Here is a 27,133-nt window from a genome sequence, read left to right on the forward strand (position 1 = left end):
ACATAGAGGCCCTTAAAATAGTCTGAAGGCAGTTTTTTGCACTTAATATTAAAAATGCACAAACAACAAAGAAACACAACACCAAATAAAACCTGTGGTGGATTATTTTAAGGTAAAATAAGCAAATCTAGGTCACACTACAGTGTTGTTTAAAAATCAATGAATGTTTACAAGGATATGTTACTTGACTTGGACACCAAAGTGCTAGGGAGTATGAAAAATAAATTAGTTGGGGAGAGGGTTAATTGTTTGATAAAAAGGCTACATTTTAATGGAAAATGCATCAGCATAGAAATGTGTTTTATTGGAATTTGTTATAATACTATTTGCATTAAACTGGATTACTAGCTTTATATTGTACTATTCCACTTTAAGCATTACATTTCTTTTAATGCTTCAGCAGGTAAACAACATAATGGAAAGTTTTAATGAAAAAGCTATCCCAAGACATCGCTGTTAAAAACCTGTCTCAGAATCAAATGCCGCACAACAGTTAGGCTAATATTTAAGATTCTAAAAAAAATATGAGAGTTTCAAAAGAAGTCAGATGGTTAATGCCCTTATTGCTTCTGCATCGTTCAGAGAAACGACAAATTAATTCATGTATCACAGGAGACAGTGTTGAAAGGGGTGACAAAGAAGGAAAAACGTCCTCAGGAATCAAAGGTAGCATGTCAGAGCTTAATGAAGGGAAAGACTAATACTTCAGGGGGTAGAGTGTACAACTTTATTTTCCAGTCTTGATGAAAAAAACCTTATGCTGTGAATTTACAAAGCTGATATTTATGGTCAAGGCACCAAGCAGAAACCGATAGCAACCGAGTCCAGAGGGCAAAAATCCATAACTTAGTGTAATGAACACAGAACTTGAACTTCTGAGCAAATAAAGAAAGTTATGATCTAATGAATTTTAAATTCTTTTTTTTCCCTACATCTACTTGGAATAGCCTATACGAATGGAGAAAGGCAAAGGACGCTCTCAATCACACAATTTCTGTTCTCAGCTGTTAAACAAAGCCGACATGTTATGGTATGCACAGACATCTTGTGAGAGTGTTTGGGGCTATTGCTCTGTATCATGGAAATACAGACAAAGTATACAAAGCCATCTTATGTAAACATCTGCACCTTATTGTGCAAACGCTATTTCCACAAGATGTTCCCATATTCCAGGATGATAATCCTCCCTTCTTGGCACAGCTAAATGCATTCAAAAATGCATTTTGGAACAGCAGGATGCAGTCAATCACTCCACATGGCCACTCTGGTCACCAGATCTATAATTTATTGAAACTTTATGGAAATTCTGGATCCATACGCTGGGTAGTAAATTTCCATGTCCTTCAAACCTCATAGTATTAGATCCTTTCTTTCTTATACAGTAGTACAGCACAGCTCTGTCAACCGTTCAAAATCTGTATAAGAATAAATATATAATAATTACACAATTATACAATTATACGACATTAATTTTCATGTTGTGTTTCCAGCACTTTGCCTACTCGTCGTATGCATGACATAAATGTGTCTTTCTGGATTTTATTTGAAGAGAAATGTACATTTTTTGTCAGCCAAACTGCGTGCACGTTGTTAATATGCTTGGAAAATAAGCGTTAATATTATATATTTATGCCAAGAACCCAGGTGTCTTTATGCACTGCTATGAGTGTCCTACCACAATTAAGTTTTCTTGTTATTCACCCAGTCACTTACGGTTAACTCGTTTGGGGCTAGAGGGCTCCACAGGTAAATCCTACAACATAAATAAACTGCGGCAGTTACAGGCATAAGTAATACATGACCTATGAAATCGATCATAGAACTAGAACGTCTCTGGTGAGTACCGAAAGTTCGCTCCCGTGTTAGCGGCGGAGCTAACGTTGCAGACTTTTCAAGAACTGTTGGAGGTCTTCGTTTTGTATGCGAAGTAGGAGTCCCACAGGGACTAACTTTTAACGTTGACAACATCAGAGAGCGTGTTTACCTCATTTCAGTTTACCTTACAACAATGGCAAGTGTCGATGCAATGTTTCTCAGAGCCAAACATCGGACCTATGAGGGACTCACAGAAGGTAATTGTAGGTTAGCTACAGAGCTAGCGAGTCACTCGAGCAAAGTAATTTGTTACGTTTGTTTAGTATTTTACTTTTGAAGGTGACACGCTGCTCTTTTAACATACTGAAAATGAATCATAACTGTCTAATTTGACGTAATGACCATTGAGAAACAGTGATGAAAATCATCTTGACAGCTTACCGTGCTGAATATATTTGCTAACAACTAACAAGTTTTAAACTTAAAAGCTATGCAAAACCTTAATTGTGGCAATGGAACATGATTTGGAAAAGAAAGTATAACCTAAAGTGTTTAATCCACAATGTTCCTTTTTGATTATTTGAGAGAGCATAGCTAAAAGAAATTTCTTTTAGGGTCAAAGATCACATGCTGATACTCTTAAAGGGATTGTTCAGTAATGGTGCTTCTGGTGAGCGCTTGCTCCAGTGCGCAGTTAGCAAAATGAAACAAGAAGTGCAATTTAATTGAATTACTTTTGACTTGTAATCAAGCCAGGAAGAAGTAAACAAACTTCTTTGGTTTGAATATGTCTTTCTTCCATTGCTTTACATCTTCACCTGAGCAGCGTGACAAACCTTTAAGTTTATGCACCTCCCAAACTGATGTTGAAGAAGTTAAAAAAAAAAAAAACCCTTCATTTTGAATTATTATTAGCTGTTGTTTTGAACGTGCCCTCGCTTGAAGATATTCGTCTGATTTATGTTTGGTGTGGCTGCAAAAATAGATTTATGCTTATTTGTCTTGGGAGCTTTGTTTGCTCTTTTCAATTCATGTTTTTAAAGTTGCCTGCGAATAGTTCATGCAGTCTCTGTGGACCATACTGTAAGGTGTAGAACAATAAACTCAAGTGTGTAAGCCCGGAGGGTGCGATGTTTGAGAGCGCTATGCAGACTACTTAACATAACAAAGAGGAAGACTTAAACGTCTGTGTTTCCTTTTAATGCCGTTTCTATTTTCATTCCATTTCATTATTTTTGGATGGATATTGTTCAGTTCAAATCTGCTTTAGTTAGGCCTAAAGCCCACTGAATAGCCTATAGATTATGTCCAGTATTTCATCAATGCTGATCTTGTGTCTCAAATGATCATTTAAAAAGAAAGAAAAGAAAAAAGAAACATAGACATTCTGGATTAATATGATTTTCTTAATAGTTCTTTTTCAGTTCCTTTTCAGTGTTAGATGTTCTTCAGCCTGTACTGAAATGATCACTGGGCTGAGTGAACACTCAATAGCCTTGTCAAGACCTTGTTATGGCGTTCCCATGGGGTTATGGGAGATTTTCATCTTTTCTCTTTCTTTAAGTTCTGATGTCAGAGACTAGAAATAAAATCCATTAATCATAGATCCATGTGGGAGGAATATATCACAAAGGTACATCAGAAATATATGCAATATTGAAGAGAAAACACAACAGTTGAGCTGCAAAATGGTGTGTGAATGCGTGTGTGTGTGTGTGTATGTGTGTATGTGTATGTTTCAGTCACAAACCCCTTGAGACGATATGAAAGGCTGCTTGTGTTTGTGTTTCCTCTTAACACAAGCCCTCAAATGGAGACGTTAGTAGTATCTCTCATTTGCATACACCGAGGGGAATATTTTGTCATGGCACCACCGTCTCATCCTCTACAGGTTCCCCTCATGTCACTCCTCGACAGATCGCATAATGCCTGAAACTTCTAAAAAAAAAAATTTAAAAAAAATCTCCCATGAATATTTGATAACAATTTCATTACGAGTGTCTTATGTAATGTTACATTATGGAAAACATTTTTTTTTTTTCCCCCCGTGCTTGTGTCAACATCCATCAGCCCGTTGTTAATTATTGAAATCTCGTGTTGACTTGAATTATTACAATAGTTTACATGGTCTTCCCCCTGTCCTCTGCAGAAGAACAGAGGGAATGGAAGGGCCCTTTCTATTTCGTCCAGGGGGCTGATCCGCAGCTCGGCTTGATTAAAGCCTGGAGGGCAGGAGGTGGCGACGAAGGAGGAGATGAATGGGACGAGGAGGTCCGGCTAACCAAGAAGGCGGTGCAGGCCATAAACGCACTGAATCCCAGGCCGCGCTTCGTCGTGCTGTGTGGGGACTTGGTCCACGCCATGCCAGGTATGCTAAGCGGTCGCTCAGAGTCATGAAGCGATAATGACGGTAATAGTAATTTAAAAAAACACTCCTGGCTAATTTGACTGTAAGATATCAGTGCTATAATACACTTTTTTGGTTTTTTTTTGGCATGATCAGCGCTACCGGTAATGTTCCCCGTTCCTTCCTCTTCCTTTACAACAGTGCATCAGAGGCTCATTTGGAGTTTACAATTAGCTATATAGCTATTGTGTGTCCCATAGGAAAGGGACAAACTATTGCACGAACATTGCAGCAGTCGTTTGAAAGAGTGTATAAAGATTTTGAGCTACAGTGTTCTTGAAAGGGAAATGAAACTCTTTTCTGGCAGGGCAATAGCTTATTTGTAATCATACTGGATCCCTCGGTGCATTGCTCTGTCGTGTCTCGTTATGCTTTGCATTTCTTTGAGCTAGTAATCTGTCTACTCTAAGTATGAGAAAATGTGTTATTACAAAGACATACAAAGAGATAAAGTGTGTGCTGATAGTTCTATTCAGTGGTTTTGTTGAGCCTGGATTTTGAACATACTTAAAATATTTAAACCTGAAGTGGGGGGGAGGGGATTTGGGGGTGGGTTCCAGGTCACCAGGTCAATCCAAGCTTTATTTTAATCACTCAGTTCTCTTATTAGACAGTTTTGACTTTTGGCTCAAGTTGTCAGGCTAACTGAGAAATCCTGCCTGGTAGAATATGCTGCTTGCCAGTCTGGGCTTAAAAGAGATCCCATTTTGAACAAAACTGGGTGCTTAACTTAAAGCTTGGATTGAGTTGGAACCCTGCTGCTTAAATCTATAAGGGGATAAGTGTACATAGCTTCTGAAATGGTTAGTGAAACAAAGATGTACCAGGGGGTACTTTCTCACAAACAAATTTACTTTATTATAATATTTATAAGCCAATCACTGACTTTAGCTCAGAACAACTACATATGCCTACTTCCAGTGCTTAATTGTTGCTTGGTTACATGCAGTTCAAAAATGTCTGCATTTTTTAAATTTATTTTCTACTGAGGCAGAGGGAAACCACAAAATAATTGAGCAAAAATGGTCTGTTTCAACTAGACTAGTATTAAAACCAATTTGTAATTCAAAAACCAGAGTCTAAATTGGGAGGAGAGAGAGCGTGTACTGTGATCCCTTTATTCTTCTGCTCAAGAGTTTCTCTGTTAGTCATTATAAAAAGGTGCTGTTAACACTGCCAGGCATCTGGACGGTCTTCAATGCTATCTGTAGTCCCAACAGCTATCTAATTGTTTCACCCCAAAACAGCTGTTCTAAAGAGAATGAAAAAGGCTTCTCAACGCAGAGAGGCCTTTTTTCGCGCTTTAACAGTGAATGCTCTTGAGTCTAATAAAGAGTAAAGTCAGGAAATGTTATGTCTGTTTCATTGTTCTTTTTGCCAGAGCACTGGAGTTAAGCGAGGGAGGATATGATATCCGAAGCTTCGCAGCATGTGAGTGGACATTGTGCTGTGACATCGTGTCACTGGTTCAAAATGTTAATTGGTGCAGAATGTCTTCCAAACTGCCAAAGAGAGAGAAAAATACCGGTCATAATGTTAAAAGGTGTCTGACATACTGAGCATTTAAAAAAAAAAAAAAAAAAGAAAGAAAAAACAAGAAAGAAATTCAAATCAAATCTTTAAGAGAGCACTCTTTGAAGTATTTTATGACAAAAAAAAAAGGAAAAATGACATCATGACACAGTTTGGATATTTTTTTTTTTCGAAACAAACACAACTCAGCAGAGATCAACAGTTTGCTTTCATCGCAAATAAGCGAAAAAAAACATAAACAGAAGACGGGATGATGCAACAAAAGTCACATCGTGACAACACGAACACAAGAACGCAAAACGCAGTCAAAAGAAAAGGACACACGGAAAGAGGTACCCGGTGTCCCAGCTCAGGGAGGACACACGTGATATTGAGTAGTGCTCGTGTGCTATTTTTGACTGTATGGAATGATGTGCATGTCCCCGCGTCCTCTGGTTTTGACTGTATTCGTGTTCTCATGTCTGTGTTGTGACGTTGTGACCTGTTCTGTGTATGCTTTTTTTTGCTTATTTGTGATGGAAGCAACCTGTTGTGCCAGTTGTGTTTGTTTACTAAAAGATACCCAAACCATGTGTGTCATCGTGTCGTTTTACATTTTTTCATAAAATATTTCAAAGAGTACCCACTTAAAGATTTGAACTTTTTTTTTTTAGCCTCAGTATGAATTAAGGATGTTTTACAAGTCTTTACCAAGAGGACTTTGATGTAAACCGTACTAGCTAAACCACGTGAACTTCCGAAAACAATTAAGCTTTTGTTTTGCTTGTCCACTGTAATTTACCTATTAATTCAGCTCAATTTATTCTGACCCACAACATCCTTTGAATGCACCAACCGAGTCTTAGTCAGCCTAATAGTGTCATCTCCCTCATAATTGAAAGGGAGTTTTGAGGCTATGGTTTCCCCTCATGGGTGTAATTTATAGGTCACCGTGTGATAAGCTGTCTGGAAAGGCACAGGCCTGGCTCTCCAGGAGGTTTTGGGACCTTTAAACGCTCGGGCGTCAACACTCATTACCGTCAGGCCGGCCGAGCATGCGGAGTGTGCCAGATGCATTTCACGCCACGTCCGTCACGCGGGGCTCTTTTTCCCCTCGCTCTGCGGAGCTCAGAAACCACCAGGCCTTTTGGCTGACATTTCCTCTCAACGGTTCCTCTCGAGGAGAAGAAGGTCTTCATCTGGAGAAAGTTGTCATGTGAAGTATGGAGCCAGCTTTGAAGCTGGTGAAAGACACGTGGCCTTTTGACTTGTGTAAAGCTGGGTCAATGCCTCTCTCTCTCTCTTTATCCCCGCTACACATTGTGAAAGCTGTGCTTCTAATGTCTGTTTTTTTTTTGCTAGAGACTAGTTTGAGTTTCACTCTGTTCGTCTCTTAAAGAGATGCGCATGTGTTTGACATTGGCGGTCTTGGGATGGTGTGAGAAATCAATCGCGTGTTAGGATGGAGGTGACGGGGTATGGTGGAAAGAAGGAGTCAGGGGAGAGCAGGACTCGATTAACCTCCTCGTCAGTCATCCTCTCGCCTATTAAAAACGTGTTGCCGATGTGTCAAGGCTCGTTGGAAGCCAAACCTGATTCGATTTCAATTTCTCCCGCTCTCCGTGTTTGCACACGCCGCTTGACCCTGGAAATACAGGCAGGAGCTTGCTGAACGAACACCGTTCCACGTGGTAATTGAAGGATCGCCCGGCGATACTGGCTCAAAATCCTTGAGAGGTTTTTATCTCAAGGACTTCGTCTGGTGAGCAAAAGGGAAGATCATGGAGGGAGATGATCAGATTAAGAGTGCACTGGACTTAATGTTGTTCTAATGAGGTCTACGAAGGTTTGCCTGGATGTTAGTGTGTCCTCACTGGGCAAGCATCTGGGCTTGTTTGACAAGGTTAGGTGGGGGATATTGCTCTTTTACTTGTACTTTCCAACCTCTGTGCGTTAGCCCCGTAATTGCCGTTGAAAGCGGATAAAAGTAAAATTCCCTGAGGATTTTCTGCACATCAGCCGTAATGACCAGAGGGGAAATCAGTTCAGAAAGAGGCCTCCTCTGTGTGTTTAGCTGATAGAGATCTCACTGGGGAAGAGTTTTAATGGGTTTCTTTGGGCTTTGGTACTGTCAGGAGAGACAGGGACTTGTTGGAGTTATATGCACTGTACCAGTGAAAAGAAAACTCAGAATGAGTCTCAGATGCAGTAGTCTCACACAGCACAGCTGCACACTGCCCTAGATTCTCCAACCTGACCTCACACTTCAATTTTCCCTGATAAACTGTCACTTACAGTAGTTGCCTCTAAGAGAACGAACTTTATTTCTGACCGTTTCAACTCTTTCTGACCTATACATTGGGTTGTTTTGTATGCATGAAGGTATCCTCTAAAAAAAAAAAAATGTGTCAGTATAGACAGATACAGACTTAGTGTGGACAAAATTCTTAACAGTTTCAGTGACGTGCTTCTGTTATATTTCGGTAAATGGGCCTATATATGTGTATGTATGTGTGTGTGTTTGTGTGTGTGTGGACACATTTTTCTAGAGACTGGTGTAATTATCTGATGATGTGTAGTACTGTCCCCGTGCATTTTCCAGGAGGAGCCTGTTCTTTTGGCTGCGCTGTGTGTGTGTGTGTGTGTGTGTGTGTGTGTGTTTCCTCTCCTGTGTCTCTGTGAGTCGGCCACGGATCACCTCATTTCTGCTTCCCTCTGCATACACCCCTCACGTCTTTTACAGGCAATTAGCGTGATGCCCCACTTGTCACATGAGAAGTTAACAAAGGCTGTTTAAGCAAAGCCTCAGAGCGCTTCCTTCCACTGTACGCTTTGGCCCACGAGGAATGGGATTGGATTCTGTTTACTCGCTGCTCTACGTTTTGGATTATATATCTGATAGGTTTTTTTGTTGTTGTTGTTGTTGTTGTTTTTTAGTTCTCCAAATACATTTCTTTGCTTTTGAAAGTTAAAAATGACCCACGGTAAAGTTAGCTCCGCTTGATCAAGAGCTTGTTTTTCCCGCAATGTTTATTTTTGGTCGTTGCGTCTATTTGTTTTTTTTTTTGTAGTCACTTCACAGTTCACAGAGCGCTTTTTTTTTTTTTTTAGAGAATGTCTCAGGAACGCTGGCATGTGAATGTCTTATTGAATTAGAAGCAGTCGTCGCACATCGAGCCACAAATGCAGAGTGATCACAAATATCTCAGTGTTTGGTGAAAGGACATGACTCGACCCCCGACACTACACTATCACGCTTCTTCTTCTTCTTCTTCTTCTTCTTCTTTTTTCTTTTTTTTCCACTTTGTGCTCATCCTTAGGCTGGTTTTAAACCTCTGTGCTGATCAAGCTTTACTCGCAGATGACTAATACCAGAACGTTTCTCTTTGTTTTACCTCAGGCGCCCAGTACAGGGAAGAACAGGAGAGAGACCTTAAAGAGGCCTTGAGAGACACGGACCCCGACATCCCTCTGATCTTCGTCAGTGGCAACCACGACTTGGGCAATACACCCACCCCAGAAACGGTGGAGCAGTTCTGTCGTGCCTGGGGCGATGACTACTTCAGCTTCTGGGTGGGTGGGGTGTTCTGTTTGGTGCTGAACTCACAGCTTTTCTTTGATGCCTCCAAATGCAAAAAGCTGAAGGAAGCCCAGGAGCTCTGGTTAGACAGGCAGCTAGAGAAAGCCAGGCAAAGCTCCTGTCGCCACGTGCTGGTGTTCCAGCACATTCCGCTGTACCTGCGTCAGATCGACGAAGAGGACGACTACTTCAACATGCAGAGAGACGTTAGGGAGAGCCTGATGAAGAAGTTTAAGCAAGCAGGTAGGTGAAAAAAAGGACCTCGGGAGAGAGAGAGAGAGAGAAAGAGGTCACACAGGTAGTCGCTGTATTGAAGAAAGTTCCAATGGAAGCACTTTTTTTTTTTTTTTCGCTTGCTATTGCACATACATGTAAAATTCATCACCTGAAGAAGTCAAGTGCATTAGCAGTCATTTTAATGTTATTCCCCCTTAAGCTTTTTAAGCCTGTAGGTAAATTTCTTGACCCATACGTTGGCAACTTTTCCTTTATCAGAAGGCGAACGTTACGATCCTTTTGTCCTGCCCTCGACTTTCGAGTTACAGCGTAAGTGCTTGAAAGCGCTCATTCAGGATGCATAATTAAAGCTTCACAGACAAGGAGACGTAGAAATCTCACATACTTTCCACATGCTATGACGCTCTTTACCTCGCGTACGTACACATGTTCACATGTTCTGGAATCAATTAGGAACTCGGACGGCACAGGAACCATACTCTGCATTATGTTAATTATTGATAACAGGCCTCTGAGCTTTGAATATGAGGCTTGGATCAGAGCAGATGCTGTTTTATTCAACAGCTGTGTGGACATACACTGAATATATTCCCCCATACTTATTCTCCTGTGTATTTCTAATGAGCATTTATGGGAAATACGAGTCCCTTTGCTTAAATAGAGATGATTTTTTTTTTTCTTTTTTTTCTTTTTTTTTTTTCAATGAAAAATCAACTGGGGTGACAAATGTGTGATCCGTCTTTCGACGTTTTAATGTATTCTGTCTGTTTTTTTTAATTTTTTGTTAAAACACATTTTCAAACACTTAACACTTTGATAGGAAGTAGGGCTGTAACCCTCTGACCAGACGTAGCGGAGGTACGCGTGCCAAGAATTCAGACTCCTAGACTTCATCTCAGGAGTTCACTCAGATTGGATATGACACCATTTATTACACTGCGTTTTCTCGTTCTCCATTTCAAGATGATAGAACGCCATATTGGTTAAAAAAAATAAATAAATGACAGTCTTGGACTGAAAGGTAATACGTCAGTTTAATAGGATTTAAGTGCTACATTACAGATTTGTGGTTGCGATATATTTTTTTTTTTACAGTCATAAACCTTATCTAAACTTCAGTGTTGTGTTATTACTAGTTTGTAACTGTCATTTCATACCCTTACAAAAAGATGCTTTGCTCCAGTTGAATGGAATGTAGATTTTTCTTTGGGGGATGATAACGTTGAGTTTGTGCCCAATCAGTTCACTTACAAATGAGTAGGACCATTGGCGTAGATCTTTGATCTTTGTTTGAACTTTCATCTTTCATTAAAAAAAAAAAAAAAAGTTGTATTTCAAGTTGTTTGTCGCCAGACGGTGTGATGAATATGAGTAATCAGTGCAACACAGACAACTGTAAAAGTTTTGATGGATGGACACCAATTTCCTTTGCAGTAATTTGTCCTCTGATACAGTTCTAATGTCTCTGTTTCGGAGCAAATCTCATGATGGACAAAAAGAAATGTCAAATTCACAGAGAAGAAAGAGAGGGAGGGAGGGAGGAAGAGAGGGAGGGAGGGAGAAAAAAGAATTTGTTTGACAAAGTAAGCTCATCCTCCCAGCTTATTAGGGATACCACTGAAATTGGAAAAACATGGACTTACTGTAAAGCAGTGCGAACAAACTCATTTCCACTCAGTCTCTCCAAGCTCTCAGATCTAATATAATGCTGCAAATTTTGTTCATCTGATTTAAGCCATATTTTCTATAAGGCAGCCAGGCTGTGGGAAACTCATCCATTTTGAGACTTTTACCCTGGGGAGGTAGGGAGGGCTGATCACTCAGATCTTTGTTAGCTGGCTTGTAGTGTGAGTGTGTGCGTGTGTGTCTGGGTGTATGTGTGTCTGTGTGTGTGTCTGTGTGTGCGCGCCGCGTGTGTGTGTGGAGTTTGTAATCATTACAGTAATACACTACTGCTGATAAATTCAGTTGTTTACCATCTTTTATGAGCACACCACACTCAAGATATTGGGGTTTTTTTGTTGTTGTTGTTTTTCTTTTTTAATGATACTCAAAGACTGTATTGTACCTTGAAAATCACACTTTCCTCTCTCAGTTGTTTGTCACATAGCTGAAAATACATGTATGAAGTGAAATTTTGACTCAAGGGCATGAATGCTAAGTGTAAAAATATCAAACACAAGAGGAGGCTATTCTCAGCAAGCGTACACCCCCCCCCCCTTCTCTCTCTCCCTCTCCCTTCGTCAGAAAATCTGCTGGGAAGCTGTAGTCTCAGGAAGTCTGCTGCCAGATTTAGGCTATAGGAGTCAAGTGTTCATTATTCATCATTTCTTTAGGGCTCTATGCTGTTATGTTTGTCTCTCTGCACTATTTTTTTTACGTGATAATTGCCGCACAATAGTAATTTCGCCTAAAACATAAGAGAGTAGCTGGATTAGATGTAAAATTATATCCCTCTGTGCCAAGCGTGCCGTACCTCCTACCTGAGATTTACCAGTGAATGCTCAGTGGTGTTCTCAAAGCCACTCCAACTGGGATAAATAGGACACTGCCTGAGAAGTTTACCTGTAGCGCCCAAACACTGAGCAATTTATTATGTGCGCGGTTGTTTCTTTTTTTTTTAAATAACCATCCAAAAATTCTCTCACAGCCAGCAGTGCAATCTTGTACTTGTTAATTAGTAGCGATAAGCCAAGTGTCTCCTGTGTTATCGCATTTGGCCCAAGGCTTTCTCCAGTCCTGGCCAATGTAAATGAGAACGGGCCTTTGTAAACTAAGGGAACATTTGTCTTCAATTGAGAAATGCAGATAAGACGGGGGGGGGGACCATATTGTTTTAGGCTGAGAATGAGGAACAGCTCCTGCCCTGGAGAATGATGAAGGTGATAATGTGATGAAGTGCGGCTGAGCTCTGGCATGTTGAATGCGCCCAGGAGAACCTCTTACACACATTTCAGGGTTTTCTGGCTTGTGTGCGCGAGGTCGTTTGGGAGTCTCGGTCGAGGGCCATTATTCTTAATGCTAGATTTGTTTGTCTGTGACTGCTGCTGCTGCTGCTGCTGCATACTTTGATAGTCTTTTCTTCAAACAGACTTAAGTCTTCAGGTTTATTGTATTAGCATTCGGAATAGCCTATTCTTTTTCTAATTTAAGCTCCCGGCCATGACCCCTTTCTCCTCGTTCGCTGTTACAGTGCCCGTTCTGTGTACTGGAACTGGTTTAAATTGTTTTTAGTGAGAACGAGGCAATTCGGTAACATTTCTCTTCCTCTTTGTCTTTACCTTTAAAAGGTACGTGCTGGTACCGCCAGCGTGCCCGTAAAGACAAATTGTGTCCTGCGCATTACTAAGTGCCGCTGACGCGTCTTAATTTGCATAAAGTATTTTTTTGTGTGTGTGGACATATCAGGATGATACTGGTTCCCAAAAGCCCTGGTGTATGATTTTTCTGTTCGTGTGTATTTTGGATGGGAGTATAATTGCCACCAGGGTACACGATGCATTGGTAAGTGGAGCTATTTTGACGAACGGGTGTGATACATGACCAGCATAAACAATATTCTTCTCCTAGAGTATCATTTTGTCTTTCCCTCTGTCATGCAAATGATCCTAAGGCGCGGCTTCGTGATCAGTTTTCTCCCAGGTTTTTTAATGAGAGCATCACACACACTGACACTTACTCATTAGCACATGCACACACACACACACACACACACACACACGTCCTACTAGATTTGTTCTGACTTTTTGTGAAGATGAAATTCAGGAATAGCTATCACCTAAATCTGGCTGCCAGCTCTTTCAGGTGTAATAATCTGATTTCTAAAACGGTTCATTTCCAAAATTCGTGATTAACTTTGCTTCTCTCAGCTAAATTGTCTAGTTGTCCCTTAGACTCCCACATTTTACAATAACTAACCTATGAAACATCTGACAGTTATATGGGATGTTCTGAAAGGCATCTTTTAAGGTGGGAAACCGCAAGCAGAGCACTGTTATTTTGAAGGAGGCAATATAGTGGAGCATATGCAATCAAAGAGACTAATAGCTATTGGAGACAATGTACGGAGTGACTGAGAGGAATGAGTCAGAGAGACCATAAAATAAATATTAACACATTTCTCATTTTCGCTCACTGCTAGATGGGTCCCGGTTACAAGTTTTCTCCAGAGGAACAATGTTCTTTTATTCTCCTCACACAGACGACAGCAGATAGTCAATAACCAAAAAAACTGAAGCCAATAGCTTATACAGACTAACCCCCCCCCTTTTTTTTGCCGTTCAGTTTGTTCCAATATCTTTTTCCCTTTACAGTCTTTATTCTAATCGTGGCTCAGAGAGAAGTCGTTCTTTGCCCTTAATACATTTTTTGCCGTGAAATGATTGTGGCCAATTAATCAAGCCTGATTATGGTGGTGCAGGATTTTCTTTTTTTTTTTTTTTGGCAGTCAGTTATTCTATTAAACATAGCTTGGGTTACAGGGACTCTGTTTTGCACGCTGCATAGTTCGTTTCAAAGCTGCCAAGGTTTAAAAGGACATTAGAACAGCACCGTTCCCCCGATTTCCAAAACACGCGGATGCAGCAAAATAAGAACTTTTTTTTTTTTAGTCATATATAGTCATTGAGTCATATTGAAAAAATCGGTACGTATGTTTCGACAAAGGATGTATTTGACAGGGCATCTAAAACGCATAATGAAGTGAGTAATTGTACAGTACTCTCTTCTAAATAACTGGAAAAGTCCTGTTTAATTACAGTCAATCTGTCATTCATCCGGTGTGTGCGGTCATTAGCACCGGATTGCACAGCTTAATTATCATATCTATTGGTGCTGTGCAGAGGTAGTCCTTTGAGTAAACGACTTGTTTAAGAAGTGCTTTGATTTTTTTTTTTTTTTCTCCTCCTCATCTGACTTCTCCAGATAATTGGCTGCTCTTTTTATCTGCTTATGTCATGTTTCTGTTGGTTGGGGTTTTTTTTTGTTTGTTTTTTTTTTCTCTCTCTTTAGGGTGGCTTGGAGGTTATGATTCTTAAGGGTTTTTTGTGAAATCTGCATAATCCAGCTCACTCCCTTTGAAATAGTTGTTGGTGTAATTACGATTTGTCCTCATCATCGTTGTTGTTGTTGTTTTCTGCTATTGTTCGATCAGTTTGCAGCAGTCTTGTGTAATTCTATGGGAGTCAAGGCTACAGGTTCTGCCTGCACTTTTTCTGTTTGTTGCCTTCTCCCTCCTTTCTGGAGAAATTTGCAGATGTCTTATGGTTTTGCTTGGAAATGTATCCATAGAGCATTACTGAAAACAATATCTGTCTGTCATTTTGTGTACGTGAATTACGCTTTCATTTTAAATCGGTTCTAAAACGTTCTAATAACATTGTTACTTTTTAAAATACATAAAAAAAATAGCTGAGACTGTCAGTATACAATATGCAGTCTTTCTTAGTGAATGTAATGTCCCACTGTTCCAGTGCTGAATATCAGTATGTTTGACATTAATGTGCAAAAAATGGAAATGTAATTTAAAAATAGACTTATTCAGGCACTTTCTTTCTAAATCGCCAATTTAACCAAGGTTCACTCTTTTAATCAAACAGTTTGCGTCTGCCCTGGATTGTCGTCGACGACTGGCTGTACAGTAGCGTAGTGATGGTCTCCGTGGTGATTTTGAAAGAACGCTGTGCGGGTGGTCTGAATGAGATGACTGAAACTGTTTCTTGGTTACATTTCAAATCTATTTTGCCGGTCCAAGTGTTAAGCTGAATTTTTATTTCAGCCCTGTATTATTATTATTATTATTATTATTATTATTATTTTAGCACTTCAGTGGCCAGATTGTATCTTTGTGCAAAACTTTGCTTTGCAGTCACCAGTGCCTAAAGTGGCTTCAGCAGAAGTCTAAATGCATCCATTAGTTGAGGACGGGAGTTCATTTGGTAAGCGGTTTCTTCAGAGCCAGACACCTCGATGAATCCACCTGTGATATCTCTCCCTGCCCTCCTTTTCTCCTTTTAAAACAGAGAGAACTAACGTGAGGTTCTCATTCTGCGTGACCGGCTTTAACAGACCGCTGTGGTTTTGCAAACAGTTCGCCGCCTTGTATTCCTCCACGCCACAGCTGAGTTTCTCTGCTGCCGAGAAGAGACGAGAACCGGTGCAATACTTATGTAAATCAAAATGGAAAATAGATTTCTTCAAAAAAAAAGAAAAAAAAAGAAAGGCACAGATATCAAAGTGTCTTTGTTGACGGCGGCGAAAAACTGAAATTTCAGCTGCGTTTCTTTCCTTTCCCAGTCGTTTAGGTGCTCTCCAGCGAAATGATTCATCCCAACTCTTTAGCCAGTTTGGTATTAAGTGCCGTTAAATAAAGAGTTGAGACTGTTCTCTGGAGTCATTTATGTAACCAGATATTTGGCAAAGCATTGTTTTAGAAAGCAGGTTCACTGTGGGTGTTGGGGCAGGGTTTTTTTTTTTGTTGTTGTTGTTTATTGTTTTTTGTTTTAATGTGGTGAGCCTGTAAGCCAGCTAAACCCAAATCATATTTGAGCGTTTTTACAACGTCGCCCATACGTTGCCTCTCTTCTCCCTCTCTTTCAGGCGTGAAAGCCGTGTTCTCTGGTCACTACCACCGAAACGCAGGGGGAAAACACGAAGGACTGGACATGGTTGTGACCTCAGCCATCGGTTGCCAGTTGGGGGAGGACACCCATGGCGTCAGAGTTGTGGTAGTGACTGCTGATAAGGTCACTCATTGCTATTACGGCCTGGATGAGCTAAGTGAAAGAGGTCTGGAAGATTTTAAGAAACTGCTGGCCTGATGGTCCTGATGACTGCCAGTGATTGACATGTGCACCTGCAGGACGTTTTCACTGTGACTGGCTTGAGAGGTCCACTTCCCCTCAGGCCTGTGTGCTTGTTCAAGAGTTTCCAAGCGCACTCTGTGTCTTAAGAAATCAATGGAATACACTCGTTCCCATTCTGCTGTATCTGTATCTCCATATGCTGTAATCTTTACGCAGTTTAAACCGTTCCCACAGAGCTGTTTAAACTGTTCTCATTCAAGGTTTTAGTGACAGTTAAAAAAAACCTCATAATCATAATTAACCCTTAATATTTTGACTACAATTGGTTCTCCTGTGGCCTGTGGAATGTGATCTAACCGGAATCAACTTCATTGATTTTACTAAAATCCTGAGAGCTTTATTGTGATGTAAATACCTAGAGATTTGTCATCTTTTTGTGTATGTTTGTATTTGTTCAAATATTTCAAATTGGACCATCCTTTAATTGACCCACTGCAGAATTATTTCACGAGCACTGGCTGAACGCTCTGATGAGTTTCCTTCCCATCTCTTTATTCACTGCATTTTCTCAACCCAGAGAGGAAGGCAAGGGAGATGTCTCCATGGAAACCTTTGAAAATGACAACTGCTGTGACCGGCCTGAATTTTTTTTTTTTTTTTGGTGGTGGTGGGTTCATCAAAAACTAACTTGCTAACCTCTTTTCACATGGTAGATTTTGTTTCATTTGAAATGATGGGTACTCTGAAAGCATTATAGAGGCACCACTGTGCAATGAACAAAAATAAAATAAAACGATAACAGCAACAACAACAACAAGAAAACAGTCAAGCGCATATTAATATCCCAGTCTGTAAGCTGCTTTTTTTTCTTTTCTTTTCTTTTCTCAACCTGAGCCTGAGTTTTTCCATAACTCACACGATAAACACTTTAAGAACTCTGGGACCGAACCATTGTAGCCTCCTCATTGCCAAGACCTTTCAACTGAATCATTGCTGACTCTGAAATTGTTTTGAATGTGTCTCATATAATATTTACTCAGAAAGATATATTTGTACCATAGGAATCTTATATAAATCATCTTGGGGTTTTTTTTTTTTGGTTTTTTTTTTGATGAATATTACACGGATTAAACAGATTAAACAATTCGTTGTGTCTGTCCTTCATTCTTTTAGATAAATACACGTCGATTTCGCCTTCGGTCAGTTCGTTTAAGAGTAGTTCTCTCGTGTTTACTCTCTTGCTTCTGACATGGACACAGAGTTTGGCATGCACGTGAAGTCAGCCCGGGAACAGAAGGGCATTTGACATTTACCAGGTTGCCAGTCTTCGCACAGCAGAATGGACTCCCACACCCAATAAGTCAGAGGATACCGTTTTTAACAGCTCAACCTATCAGCCTCTCTCACTAACCACCTGTCTGCTAGCACAACGACTCTTTGTCTCATTCGTTTATGTTCAGAATAGGAAGTCGTGTCGCTTTTCTGAGTCGTGTCGCTTTGGATGTTACCAAAGTAGAAAGCCCCGTCATGTTATGATACTCCTAAGTGTTTTTTTTCGCACGCTATATTTTTTCCCACTTGTCTGGAGGGTTTTCCCGCAGGTGAACTTTTCAGGCTGTCAGTCATTCTGCCCCCGGCCTCTGACAGATAGCTTTGCTGACAGCTTATCTGCATGTCATAATGGTGGGCCACAACACTAATGGAGTCATTTTCAGAGTGCAGTGAAGTGGAGGGTACATTAGCACAGATACAGCAGAACATGTTACAAATGAAGAACTGCTGACACAGACTGCGTCATTAAGATGCTTCATTGACACTCAGAATGACTCCAAATAAGAATACCTGTCTCAGATAAGGAGAGGAGAAAGACAATGAACAAAATGATGAGAGCTTTTACGATTATGTTTGAATTCAGCATCGAAACCTCAAATCAGATCAATAATCCTTGGCAACGTATTGTTTTGTTCTGGACTTAAGTGTAATTTGCATATTCCATTGTCTACGATTTTAGTGGGTGTCTCTGGTGAGAATATTGGTTTGGGATTATATAAAAATGGGAGCATGTGTATGGGGGAAGGTGGTTGCATTATACCGTGCGTTTACAATAATCCTTCTCAGGTTCTTTCAACAACTGGTAACGATGCTAATCTGCTGAAACATGTTTTCTCACAGTGGATGGCCTTGCTTTCAATCCCTGTCCTCAATTAGATTTACATTCATAAAGTTAATATTTGGATTAAAAGGCATTACTGACTGAGGCTAATATTTTAAACCCTTGTCTCTAATTTATCAGCAGCTTTGCAGCTTTCGACGGTGCAGTATGAAGTGCAGGGCATGGTTAGCAGCATATACATGCAAATATAAACAGCAGTATTGAAATGAACCACTCTTTAAAAGGCAATCATAATTTGGTTGGTGAAAGAAAAAAGAACTCCTGTTATATATTCTCTTTTTGCCCCAGTTAAAGTTTATGATCCCTTTTGTGTTCTTGTATGAGAGACAAAGTCCATACCTGGGTCACTACAGATTCAAGGCTAGATTCTTCATTTGTATTGAAAACAAACCACACACACACACACACACACACACATCATTTGCCTAACCTGCTTGCTTTCCTTGCCATTCATTTGCATTTCTTGAATGACCACTGACATGCTGTTTATCAATACCTATACATTTCTTGAGTTATAACTAAGATGTTACAAGTAAATATTATACAAAAGGACTGTATTCAAATATTCTGAGTCACATTTAAATATATTAATACATTTCTCAGAGCCAGATCAGCCTCTGATTCACGTTCAGATCGATTAATGTTGTTTACATTGAGCAGAATCTTTTGACTCCTTTCAATGAGTCATTGACATTAACTCTGTTTTAAGCAGCTCACCTCCTGCCACCTTTTGACAGCACCCTCCTAAATTCATCTGCTCTCTGAGCTGGCAGCTTTTCACTGCATTATTAATCTGATATGCTTTCTGACAACTCCACTCACGCGGCACTGTTCCCTAACTGTCTGTTTGGGATGTACGTTTGTTTTGCTTCCGTTCTTCTTCTCACCCTCTCTTCTCTCACCGAATTTCTCTGACTGTCTTTTTTTTTTTATTATTATCACCCTTCTATGTCAGAGTGATTTGCTAAAACGGATCTGACAGGCCAAGAGGCTTGTTCATGCTTCATAATGAAAGCCATGCATTAAATAAAATAGAGGGTTTCCCAAAGCTTTATTTCACTCAACCGTACGGGTTCTTTTCTTAGGAGGGCTCACGGTTGGACACGCTCAGGTTTCATACAGAAGCCTCCTGAAAAGTAGGTCCCATGATTGTAGTGTTCGGCTATACATTATGTAAATAAATGGAAGTGACAAGCCGTGTTCCATTATGTTGTCTGAGACGGTGAAGTTACACAGCTCTGAATGGGCTAACCATCGTGCTCACTGCGAGAGGGTGCCAAAGAAACGAAGGTGCTTTTCTCCTCATTTATAATACAACGGACAGAGAGGCAATAAACGAAATAAATATGTAATGGAAGTTAAGGACTAACGGAGGAATAGTCTTTATTCCGCTGTGCCTAACCTGCTTGTTTTCCTTGCCATGAGAATGCTTTTTCACCATAAAACACAAGCAGAAATTAAGCCTTATGGATCAAAGCTAAGGTCGTATACAGTAATTATGATGTATATCTTTGCTTTACAAACTAGAACTGTAAGCAACTAATTAATCTGCATCTACTGAGCTCTGTCCTACTTATTTCATCCGTGACCTTAAGACGCTTTCAAATATAAATCTATACAGCTTCAGCATTGTTGGGTATATAAAAAAAAAAAGATTAATCTTTGTCAGAGAATTGGGATGCTTTATGTAAGGTCGGATTCTTTTGGTTGACAGCTAAACGACTGACAATAGAAGAATGCAGTTTTCCTTTACTGCTACAGTCAGCATCCACTATCCCGTCTTTACCCTCTAGCATCACATTGATTTCAAGTTGTTTTCATCTAATATAAGCCATAATCATATAAAGTCCATTAGCATTCTTGCATTTATGTACATTCTTGCACTAAATTCTTGTCCACATAGGCAGACGTTTTATTTAAAAGTTTTGTTTATGTTTTTATTTGTTTTCATATACAAAAAATACCGCATTTTCTTTTTAAATCCTCTAAAACTTTAAATTCCTCAGTTCTTTCAGTGCATCCTTAAATTATTTTGCAGTCAAAATGACAATCCTCTTAACTGAGATACTTTCTCCACTTGTCCGTTGTTTTATTTCTTACAAAACTTGACTGAAACTAAATTAAAAGAAAAGATGCTTATTTTAAATTACACATTCAGCATAGCATATTGAGGGTATTTGTATTATTATCATAATTGGCATGAAACCCAGAAGAGGAAAATGAATCTGTAAACAGGGTCAGGCATTGTAACCATATTTGGAAAATGGTCCTCTGCTGCTGTCTAGGGGTTTTTGAATGAAAATGCATCTTGAATATTTCATTCAGCGAGGACCTGATGATCTGATCAAAAAGCTTAACTGTGTCTTTACATTTATCCCTGATACCAAGGTATAGACTTGTCCTATTCAATAAACAGATCAATTAAAGAAATCTTATACCTGAGAGATAGATCAGTGTTGTCATATTCATACGCATGTATTGGAAATATATGACTTGTGCTTGCTAGCACATGGGTTATCTCTGTAATAATCATTATGGTCTTTATCTCTGAAGCATCTGTACTGTAGTAAACATACAGAAGGCCTGACTGAGTCACATTTTCTGTGCTGCTACATTCATCCAGCAGGCTCTGTACGGTTCTTTTACTGCCAGAAAGAATTCACCTCCTCCTCTGCACTTCCATTCACATATGCACTATTTACAGACAGGAATATTCTTTACCCTGGAAACAGAAGGGTGCGTTTCAATCACAGCTGGTCAGGATTAGTAACACAACACGTGTAGTTATGTAACAACTGCTGTATTTTTTTTTAGGTAACAGCAAAAAAAACCTGATTATTTTCCATTTCCAAGCACAATTTCTTACCTGATTTTTTCAGTTGTTTGATTTGATTTTGTATATACATTATTACATATACACTACTACTACTACTATTACTACAACTACTACTGCTACTACTGCCGACCACTACTGCTACTATTTCTACCTCCACTACAGCTTCCGCTACTACTTCTATTGCAATCGGCAGCAGCAGTGGCAGTTCAGTTGTAACTCAAATGTTTTGTTACTTTACAGTTTGTAATATTGGCTGAGGATCTGCTGAAGACCGTTACACTCCAAGACAAGAGGTGGCGCTAGTGCGATATGTCAGGACTCCAAAAGATGTTGTCAAGTCTTTAACATTGGTCAACGAACGTCACCTGACTTTCAAAACCTTTTCAAACCGGTGTGAGCGGTGTACCGAGAAATTTTGTAACTGTGTTATAAAGATTTCTGTTTTCCCCCCTTCATTGTTTGCTCACTTGGGTGTTTGAACGTAAGATATGTCCGTCAAACTTTGTGATTTTACATGATGAACTTCTTCCGAGCCAAACAAGTCTTTCAGCAATTGCGCTTAAATTCTTGAGTTCCTCACTGACCAGAGCTGAAAGGGTGACTTTATCAGCTGTACAGCTGTATAGACGAGAGATAAACAGCGTGTGATTCAAGTACGAGAGAGATGGAAGGGCAGCTTCTTGAGTATGAGACTGAGATGTTTCTGAATCTCTTTGCCACGGATGGATTACTTATAACGGCAGAAGGACTTGGCGTCGACCGCATTCTGTTGCAATTCTTGAGAGTGTATTCAGAGGAGGGCAGTTTGGTACTTCTCCTGAACACAACCACACCTGAACAGGTAGGCACCTCATCAAATCGTAAGTTATTCCAAAGCCTAACGTATACGTATATGCTACCTGACATGCAAGCCCTCATCTGTTTTTTTACAGCTCAAAAATGACAGCGCATCTCTAAAGCATGTATTAGTTAATGTAAAGGACTCCTGTCAACTGCGGCATTTTTCTAGTGATCCCTGAGACGGGTTTAGTTATTTTAAATGTGTCGGACGATTGTAGGAGTACTTTACGGAGCAGTTGCGAGCAGAGGGAGTTACTCACCTTCCAAAGACCGTGACTAGCGATGTGCAGAGCGGTGAACGGTACGATGTTTACGTTCAAGGAGGTGTACTGTTTGTCACCAGCCGTATCCTAGTGGTGGACTTCCTAACTGATCGAATTCCTGCACACCTCATCTCAGGTCAGAGTGCTAACCGCAGATGATACCTCAAAACCATTTCAGCTCGTTTACCTTCTCATTTGTTTTTAAGACGCACTACGCACCACTGTCTATATCTGTACTAGAAAACAAAAGACCGGCTTGTTACTCAAGGCGATAGATTGGGTGTGAAGGAGTGAATTATTTTGATTCTCAATCAGGAATCTTGGTCTACCGTGCCCATAAGATCATCGAGTCTTGCCAGGAGGCTTTCATCTTGAGATTGTTCCGACAAAAGAACAAAACGGGGTTCATCAAAGCCTTCACAGATAAAGCACCAGCGTTCTCCACTGGATTTTGCCAGGTTGAGCGTGTCATGAGAAACCTTTTTGTGAAGAAACTGTTTCTCTGGCCAAGGTAACTATATGAACATTCTTATGTACCTTTGTCATTGGTTTGACTGTTTATTTTATTTTATGTTATATTTATATTTTTTTAATATATATATATATGTGTGTGTGTGTGTGTGTGTGTGTGCGCTCGTGTGTGTGTTTCAGATTTCAGGCATCAGTGAACTCTGTGCTGGACAGACACAAGCCTGATGTCATTGAACTGCATGTGTCTCTGACCCCAGCCATGAGGGCCATTCAGAGCTCTATTCTGGACATCATGAATGCATGTCTGAAGGAGCTGAAAAGATACAACCCAATGCTGGAAGCTGAGGATCTCTCTTTGGAAAACACTCTAGGCAGCGCCTTTGAGAAAGTGAGAGAGAGTAATCTATTGATTGTAAATACTTTGTGCAAAGAGTGGAATTCCACGAGATAGTGCAAATGATCAAATTGACTTCAGTGACTACATTCACCTTTGACTGTTCTATCATATGACAGTTTTAATGTAATTTTTAAATTAAAATATGTTTGTGTTGTCCCCCCCCCCCCCCCCCCCTCCTGTAGACTATTCGGCATTACCTTGATCCTCTGTGGCATCAGCTCGGAGCCAAGACCAAATCGCTCGTACAGGACTTGAAGATTTTGCGCACTCTTCTTCTCTACCTCACTCAGTATGACTGTGTCACCTTCCTTAACCTGCTGGAGTCTTTGCGTTCCAGCCAGAAAAATTTTGGAAGCAATTCAGGTACGTTTGACATCTGTTCCACCCAGGATTTGCAAAAGTGAATCAAAAGAAACAGTTTTTGTACCAGAGAGCAGCAGGTCTCTGCCTTTCCTGTGACCTCTACTGCTGTTTTCTTGAGTTAGAGACTTATCTCTTAAGCCACCCAGTGTGATTCTGCTACATAACAACTGTGTCCCTCTTCGGTGTCTCTACTTTTTTAAAATAAAGTTAAAGCAAATGTTCTCCTCTCTTTCTCTCTCTCTCTCTCTTTCTCTTTCTTTCCCTCTCTCTCTCTCTCTCTCTCTCTCTCTCTCTCTCTCTCTCTCTCTCTTTCTCTCTCTCTCATATTAATGTATGCTAATAGGATGGTTATTTCTGGACTCAAGCACATCTATGTTTGTAAATGCTCGAAGCCGTGTTTATCGCATTCCCGAGTCCAAAAAGAAGCTGAAGGTGTCTGGTGAATTGGACCAAAAGCCAAGCAGTTCAGGTGCAGTATCTGCCCCGCGGTTATTTTTCAAACTATATTCATTGCAATACAGCTAACCTTACAAATTTAAAATGCATTTTCAATTGTGTGTGACACTGTTTCTTTAATATCTTTGTTTAAATGTAATGGGTCTTTGTGAAAGATTGTTTGTGTTTTGATGTCCAGCTCCTTTGAAAAGAGAGCTTGTGTTGGAGAGGAATCCGAAATGGGAGGCTTTGTCAGAGGTGATGCAGGAGATCGAAAAGGAGAACAACAGCTCTGAACATGAACCAGGTCAACTCATCAGACATATCATTTTACGTATCACGACAAGTCCAGGAATAGTCACAGAAATTGTGTTGTTTGCCTTATTTAATTTGGACTGATCCAGAATTTAAATTTTAAGCCTCTGTCACACATCTACAAAGTGTTATATTTCGTATTTTGTTATATTAATTGCACACCCTCCTTGTATTTTAATTGTTCTATTGCTCATACCTCTCCTATTTTCTATTATTTTCTTAATGAACTCCTTATTCTCCTACTCTTTATTTTTATTTAAATCCCTTATTTTACTCTTATTCTTAACTCCTTATTCTCTTACTCTTATTTATTTAAATACCTTATTTTACTCTGTTCTTACGACTAGCACTCTTATTGCTGAGTTGACCTGTTTGTCTCGTCTCATTCATTTCATTGTACCGTTGACCCTGCGTTAACCTACATATGACAAATAAACTCTTGAAGTTGAACTAGAATCTCTGCGCGTGTTCCACAGGCCGCGTGTTGATATGTGCGAGTGACGACAGAACCTGCGCCCAGCTGAGAGAGTATCTTCAACGCGGAGCAGATTCTCTCCTCAACCGCCTCTATTCTCGCACCGTTGGCAAAGACGACGTCAACCCTGAGCCAGGACCCGGCAACAAACGCGGTAAAAGCAGGTCCAAGAAAGGCCTTGGCAAAACCTCCAAAGCCAAGAACTCTAAACCCAAGAAAGGAGAAGCTAATGCAAAGAGACAGAGACCTTCCCTCACTCTCACTCAGATGGTCGGAAAGGAGGAAGGAGTTGAGATGGAAATAACGGGAGGCAGTGGAGATGAAATAGAACAAGACGAAGAGGAGGCAGAAGAAGAAGAAGAAGAAGAAAAAGAGGAAGTTCTCCTAAACCTTTCTTCTGATTCCTATTATGGCATTTTGAAGGAACCGCTGACAGTCATCCATCCACTGAAAGGATGTAGTGACCCCTACAGCTTGACACGGGTATTGCACGAGGTGGAACCCATGTTTGTAGTCCTCTATGATGCCGAACTGAGTTTTGTTCGCCAGCTGGAAGTGTATAAAGCCGCCAGACCGGGCAAACCTCTACGGTATGCTAATCCTAGTCATCGCTTCACCTTTTGTCAAATCGGGTGCGGTTGAACTCTGTTGAGGGTAGTGCAGGAGGGCTTCTTTTTTACGTGAATTATACCCTTTTTTTCGTATTTCCGACAATATCGTGAACTCTTATGCTGTGTGTTTCATTGGCTTGACAGTGATGGGAATCTCTTCATATTGTCCTTTTTACAGTGTGTATTTCCTCATATATGGGGGCTCCACCGAAGAGCAGAGGTATCTGACCACACTGCATAAAGAAAAACAAGCATTTGAGCACCTTATCAGGTCAGTGGCATGGTCCAGTGTGTTCCACTCTGATTTGAGAACCATTTCTTCTAGAGCCACCGTTTTACCTCTTTACTTGGCCTAAGATAGCTGATACAGTTTTGTCAATATAGTGTATATATCCGTATGTCTATACTCATTGCACATTAGATATGTATCGCAATGCAGGTGCACGTACAGTGTGACGGCACATTGGCTGAGGTTATTTCAGTCTCTGTGTGCGCATGCAGGGAGAAGGCCAGCATGGTGGTGCCAGAGGAGAGAGAGGGACGAGAGGACACTAACCTGGATTTGGCTCGTAGTGAAGAACCTGCTAACTGTACCACCAACAGCCGCAAAGCAGGCATGCCATGCCGCCACTGACTCTTATTCATACAACATCGTGTATATTGTTGTCTTAGCACGTTTATATGGTATATTTAAACTTCCTGTGAGTAATAAGTGGGTTTGTTAGAATGTACAGCAATTTACTACCGTTAAATGGTCATTATATCAAGAAGTGATGGTTTTTTTTGCTAGTAATATTATACAGTGTAAATTGTTTTTCCTGATCTTCATGTGTATCTCATTTTAGGAGGACAGGAACAGGTGAAAGAGCCGTCTCGGGTCATCGTGGATATGAGAGAGTTCCGTAGCGAGCTGCCCTCCCTGCTCCATCGGCGGGGTTTGGACATCGAGCCTGTGACTCTGGAGGTGGGCGACTACATCCTGACCCCTGACATCTGCGTGGAGCGCAAGAGCGTTAGCGACCTGATAGGCTCCCTGCAGAATGGTCGCCTCTACACCCAGTGCCTGTCCATGACCCGGTTCTACCGCCGGCCCGTGCTGCTCATCGAGTTCGACCCATCCAAGCCTTTCTCCTTGGTCGCCCGTAGCGACCTGCGGCAGGAAATCTCCGCTAACGACGTCTCTTCCAAACTGACGCTCCTCACCCTCCATTTTCCCCGTTTGAGATTACTCTGGTGCCCCTCGCCTCACGCCACGGCCGAACTCTTCCAGGAGCTGAAGCAAGGTCGCCCGGAGCCCGATGCTACAGCTGCCCAGGCCATAACGGTGGAGTCGGACACCGTGGCGGAGTCAGCAGAACTGTACAACCCCGGGCCATACGATTTCCTGCTTCGTATGCCTGGTCTCAACGCTAAGAATTTCAGAGCTATCGTCAAAAATGTTGCCAGCCTAGCTGAGCTTGTCACACTGAGCCTAGAAAAACTGACTGAGATTCTCGGTAGTGCAAGTAATGCCAGACAACTGTATGAATTTCTTCACAATTCGATGGATGTTGCTGCAGCTCAGAAGAGTAGGTAATTAGAGTGAGTGTAAACGCAGGAG

At 40.7% G+C, this 27,133-nt stretch overlaps 2 protein-coding genes across 2 annotated transcripts; both read left to right on the forward strand.

Moving 5' to 3' along the window:
* Positions 1–1,875: 1,875 nt before the first annotated feature.
* On the forward strand, positions 1,876–17,442 carry cpped1 (calcineurin-like phosphoesterase domain containing 1). Its single transcript, XM_030774205.1, has 4 exons — positions 1,876–2,072; positions 3,965–4,183; positions 9,135–9,557; positions 16,149–17,442. The coding sequence occupies exons 1-4, from the start codon at positions 2,009–2,011 to the stop codon at positions 16,367–16,369; spliced, it is 927 nt and encodes a 308-aa protein (XP_030630065.1). The 5' UTR covers positions 1,876–2,008; the 3' UTR covers positions 16,370–17,442.
* Positions 17,443–22,027: 4,585 nt separating this feature from the next.
* Positions 22,028–27,109, forward strand: ercc4 (excision repair cross-complementation group 4). The gene is made up of 11 exons (XM_030774204.1): positions 22,028–22,204; positions 22,422–22,602; positions 22,782–22,977; positions 23,118–23,325; positions 23,517–23,697; positions 24,041–24,166; positions 24,332–24,439; positions 24,924–25,512; positions 25,712–25,804; positions 26,035–26,147; positions 26,379–27,109. The coding sequence occupies exons 1-11, from the start codon at positions 22,028–22,030 to the stop codon at positions 27,107–27,109; spliced, it is 2,703 nt and encodes a 900-aa protein (XP_030630064.1).
* The last annotated feature ends 24 nt before the right edge of the window (positions 27,110–27,133 follow it).

This window comes from Chanos chanos, chromosome 5 (genome assembly GCF_902362185.1).
Source record: "Chanos chanos chromosome 5, fChaCha1.1, whole genome shotgun sequence".
Taxonomy (NCBI): domain Eukaryota; kingdom Metazoa; phylum Chordata; class Actinopteri; order Gonorynchiformes; family Chanidae; genus Chanos; species Chanos chanos.

Bases quoted from the DNA above. Each gene is read 5' to 3' on its own strand.
- ercc4 (XM_030774204.1), top strand. From the start codon at position 22,028: ATGGAAGGGCAGCTTCTTGAGTATGAGACTGAGATGTTTCTGAATCTC. The intron at 22,978-23,117 runs GTAACTATATGA...TGTGTGTTTCAG, and splicing joins AAACTGTTTCTCTGGCCAAG to ATTTCAGGCATCAGTGAACT. The intron at 26,148-26,378 runs GCATGCCATGCC...ATCTCATTTTAG, and splicing joins CACCAACAGCCGCAAAGCAG to GAGGACAGGAACAGGTGAAA.
- cpped1 (XM_030774205.1), top strand. From the start codon at position 2,009: ATGGCAAGTGTCGATGCAATGTTTCTCAGAGCCAAACATCGGACCTAT. The intron at 2,073-3,964 runs GTAATTGTAGGT...TGTCCTCTGCAG, and splicing joins CTATGAGGGACTCACAGAAG to AAGAACAGAGGGAATGGAAG. The intron at 9,558-16,148 runs GTAGGTGAAAAA...CCTCTCTTTCAG, and splicing joins GAAGAAGTTTAAGCAAGCAG to GCGTGAAAGCCGTGTTCTCT.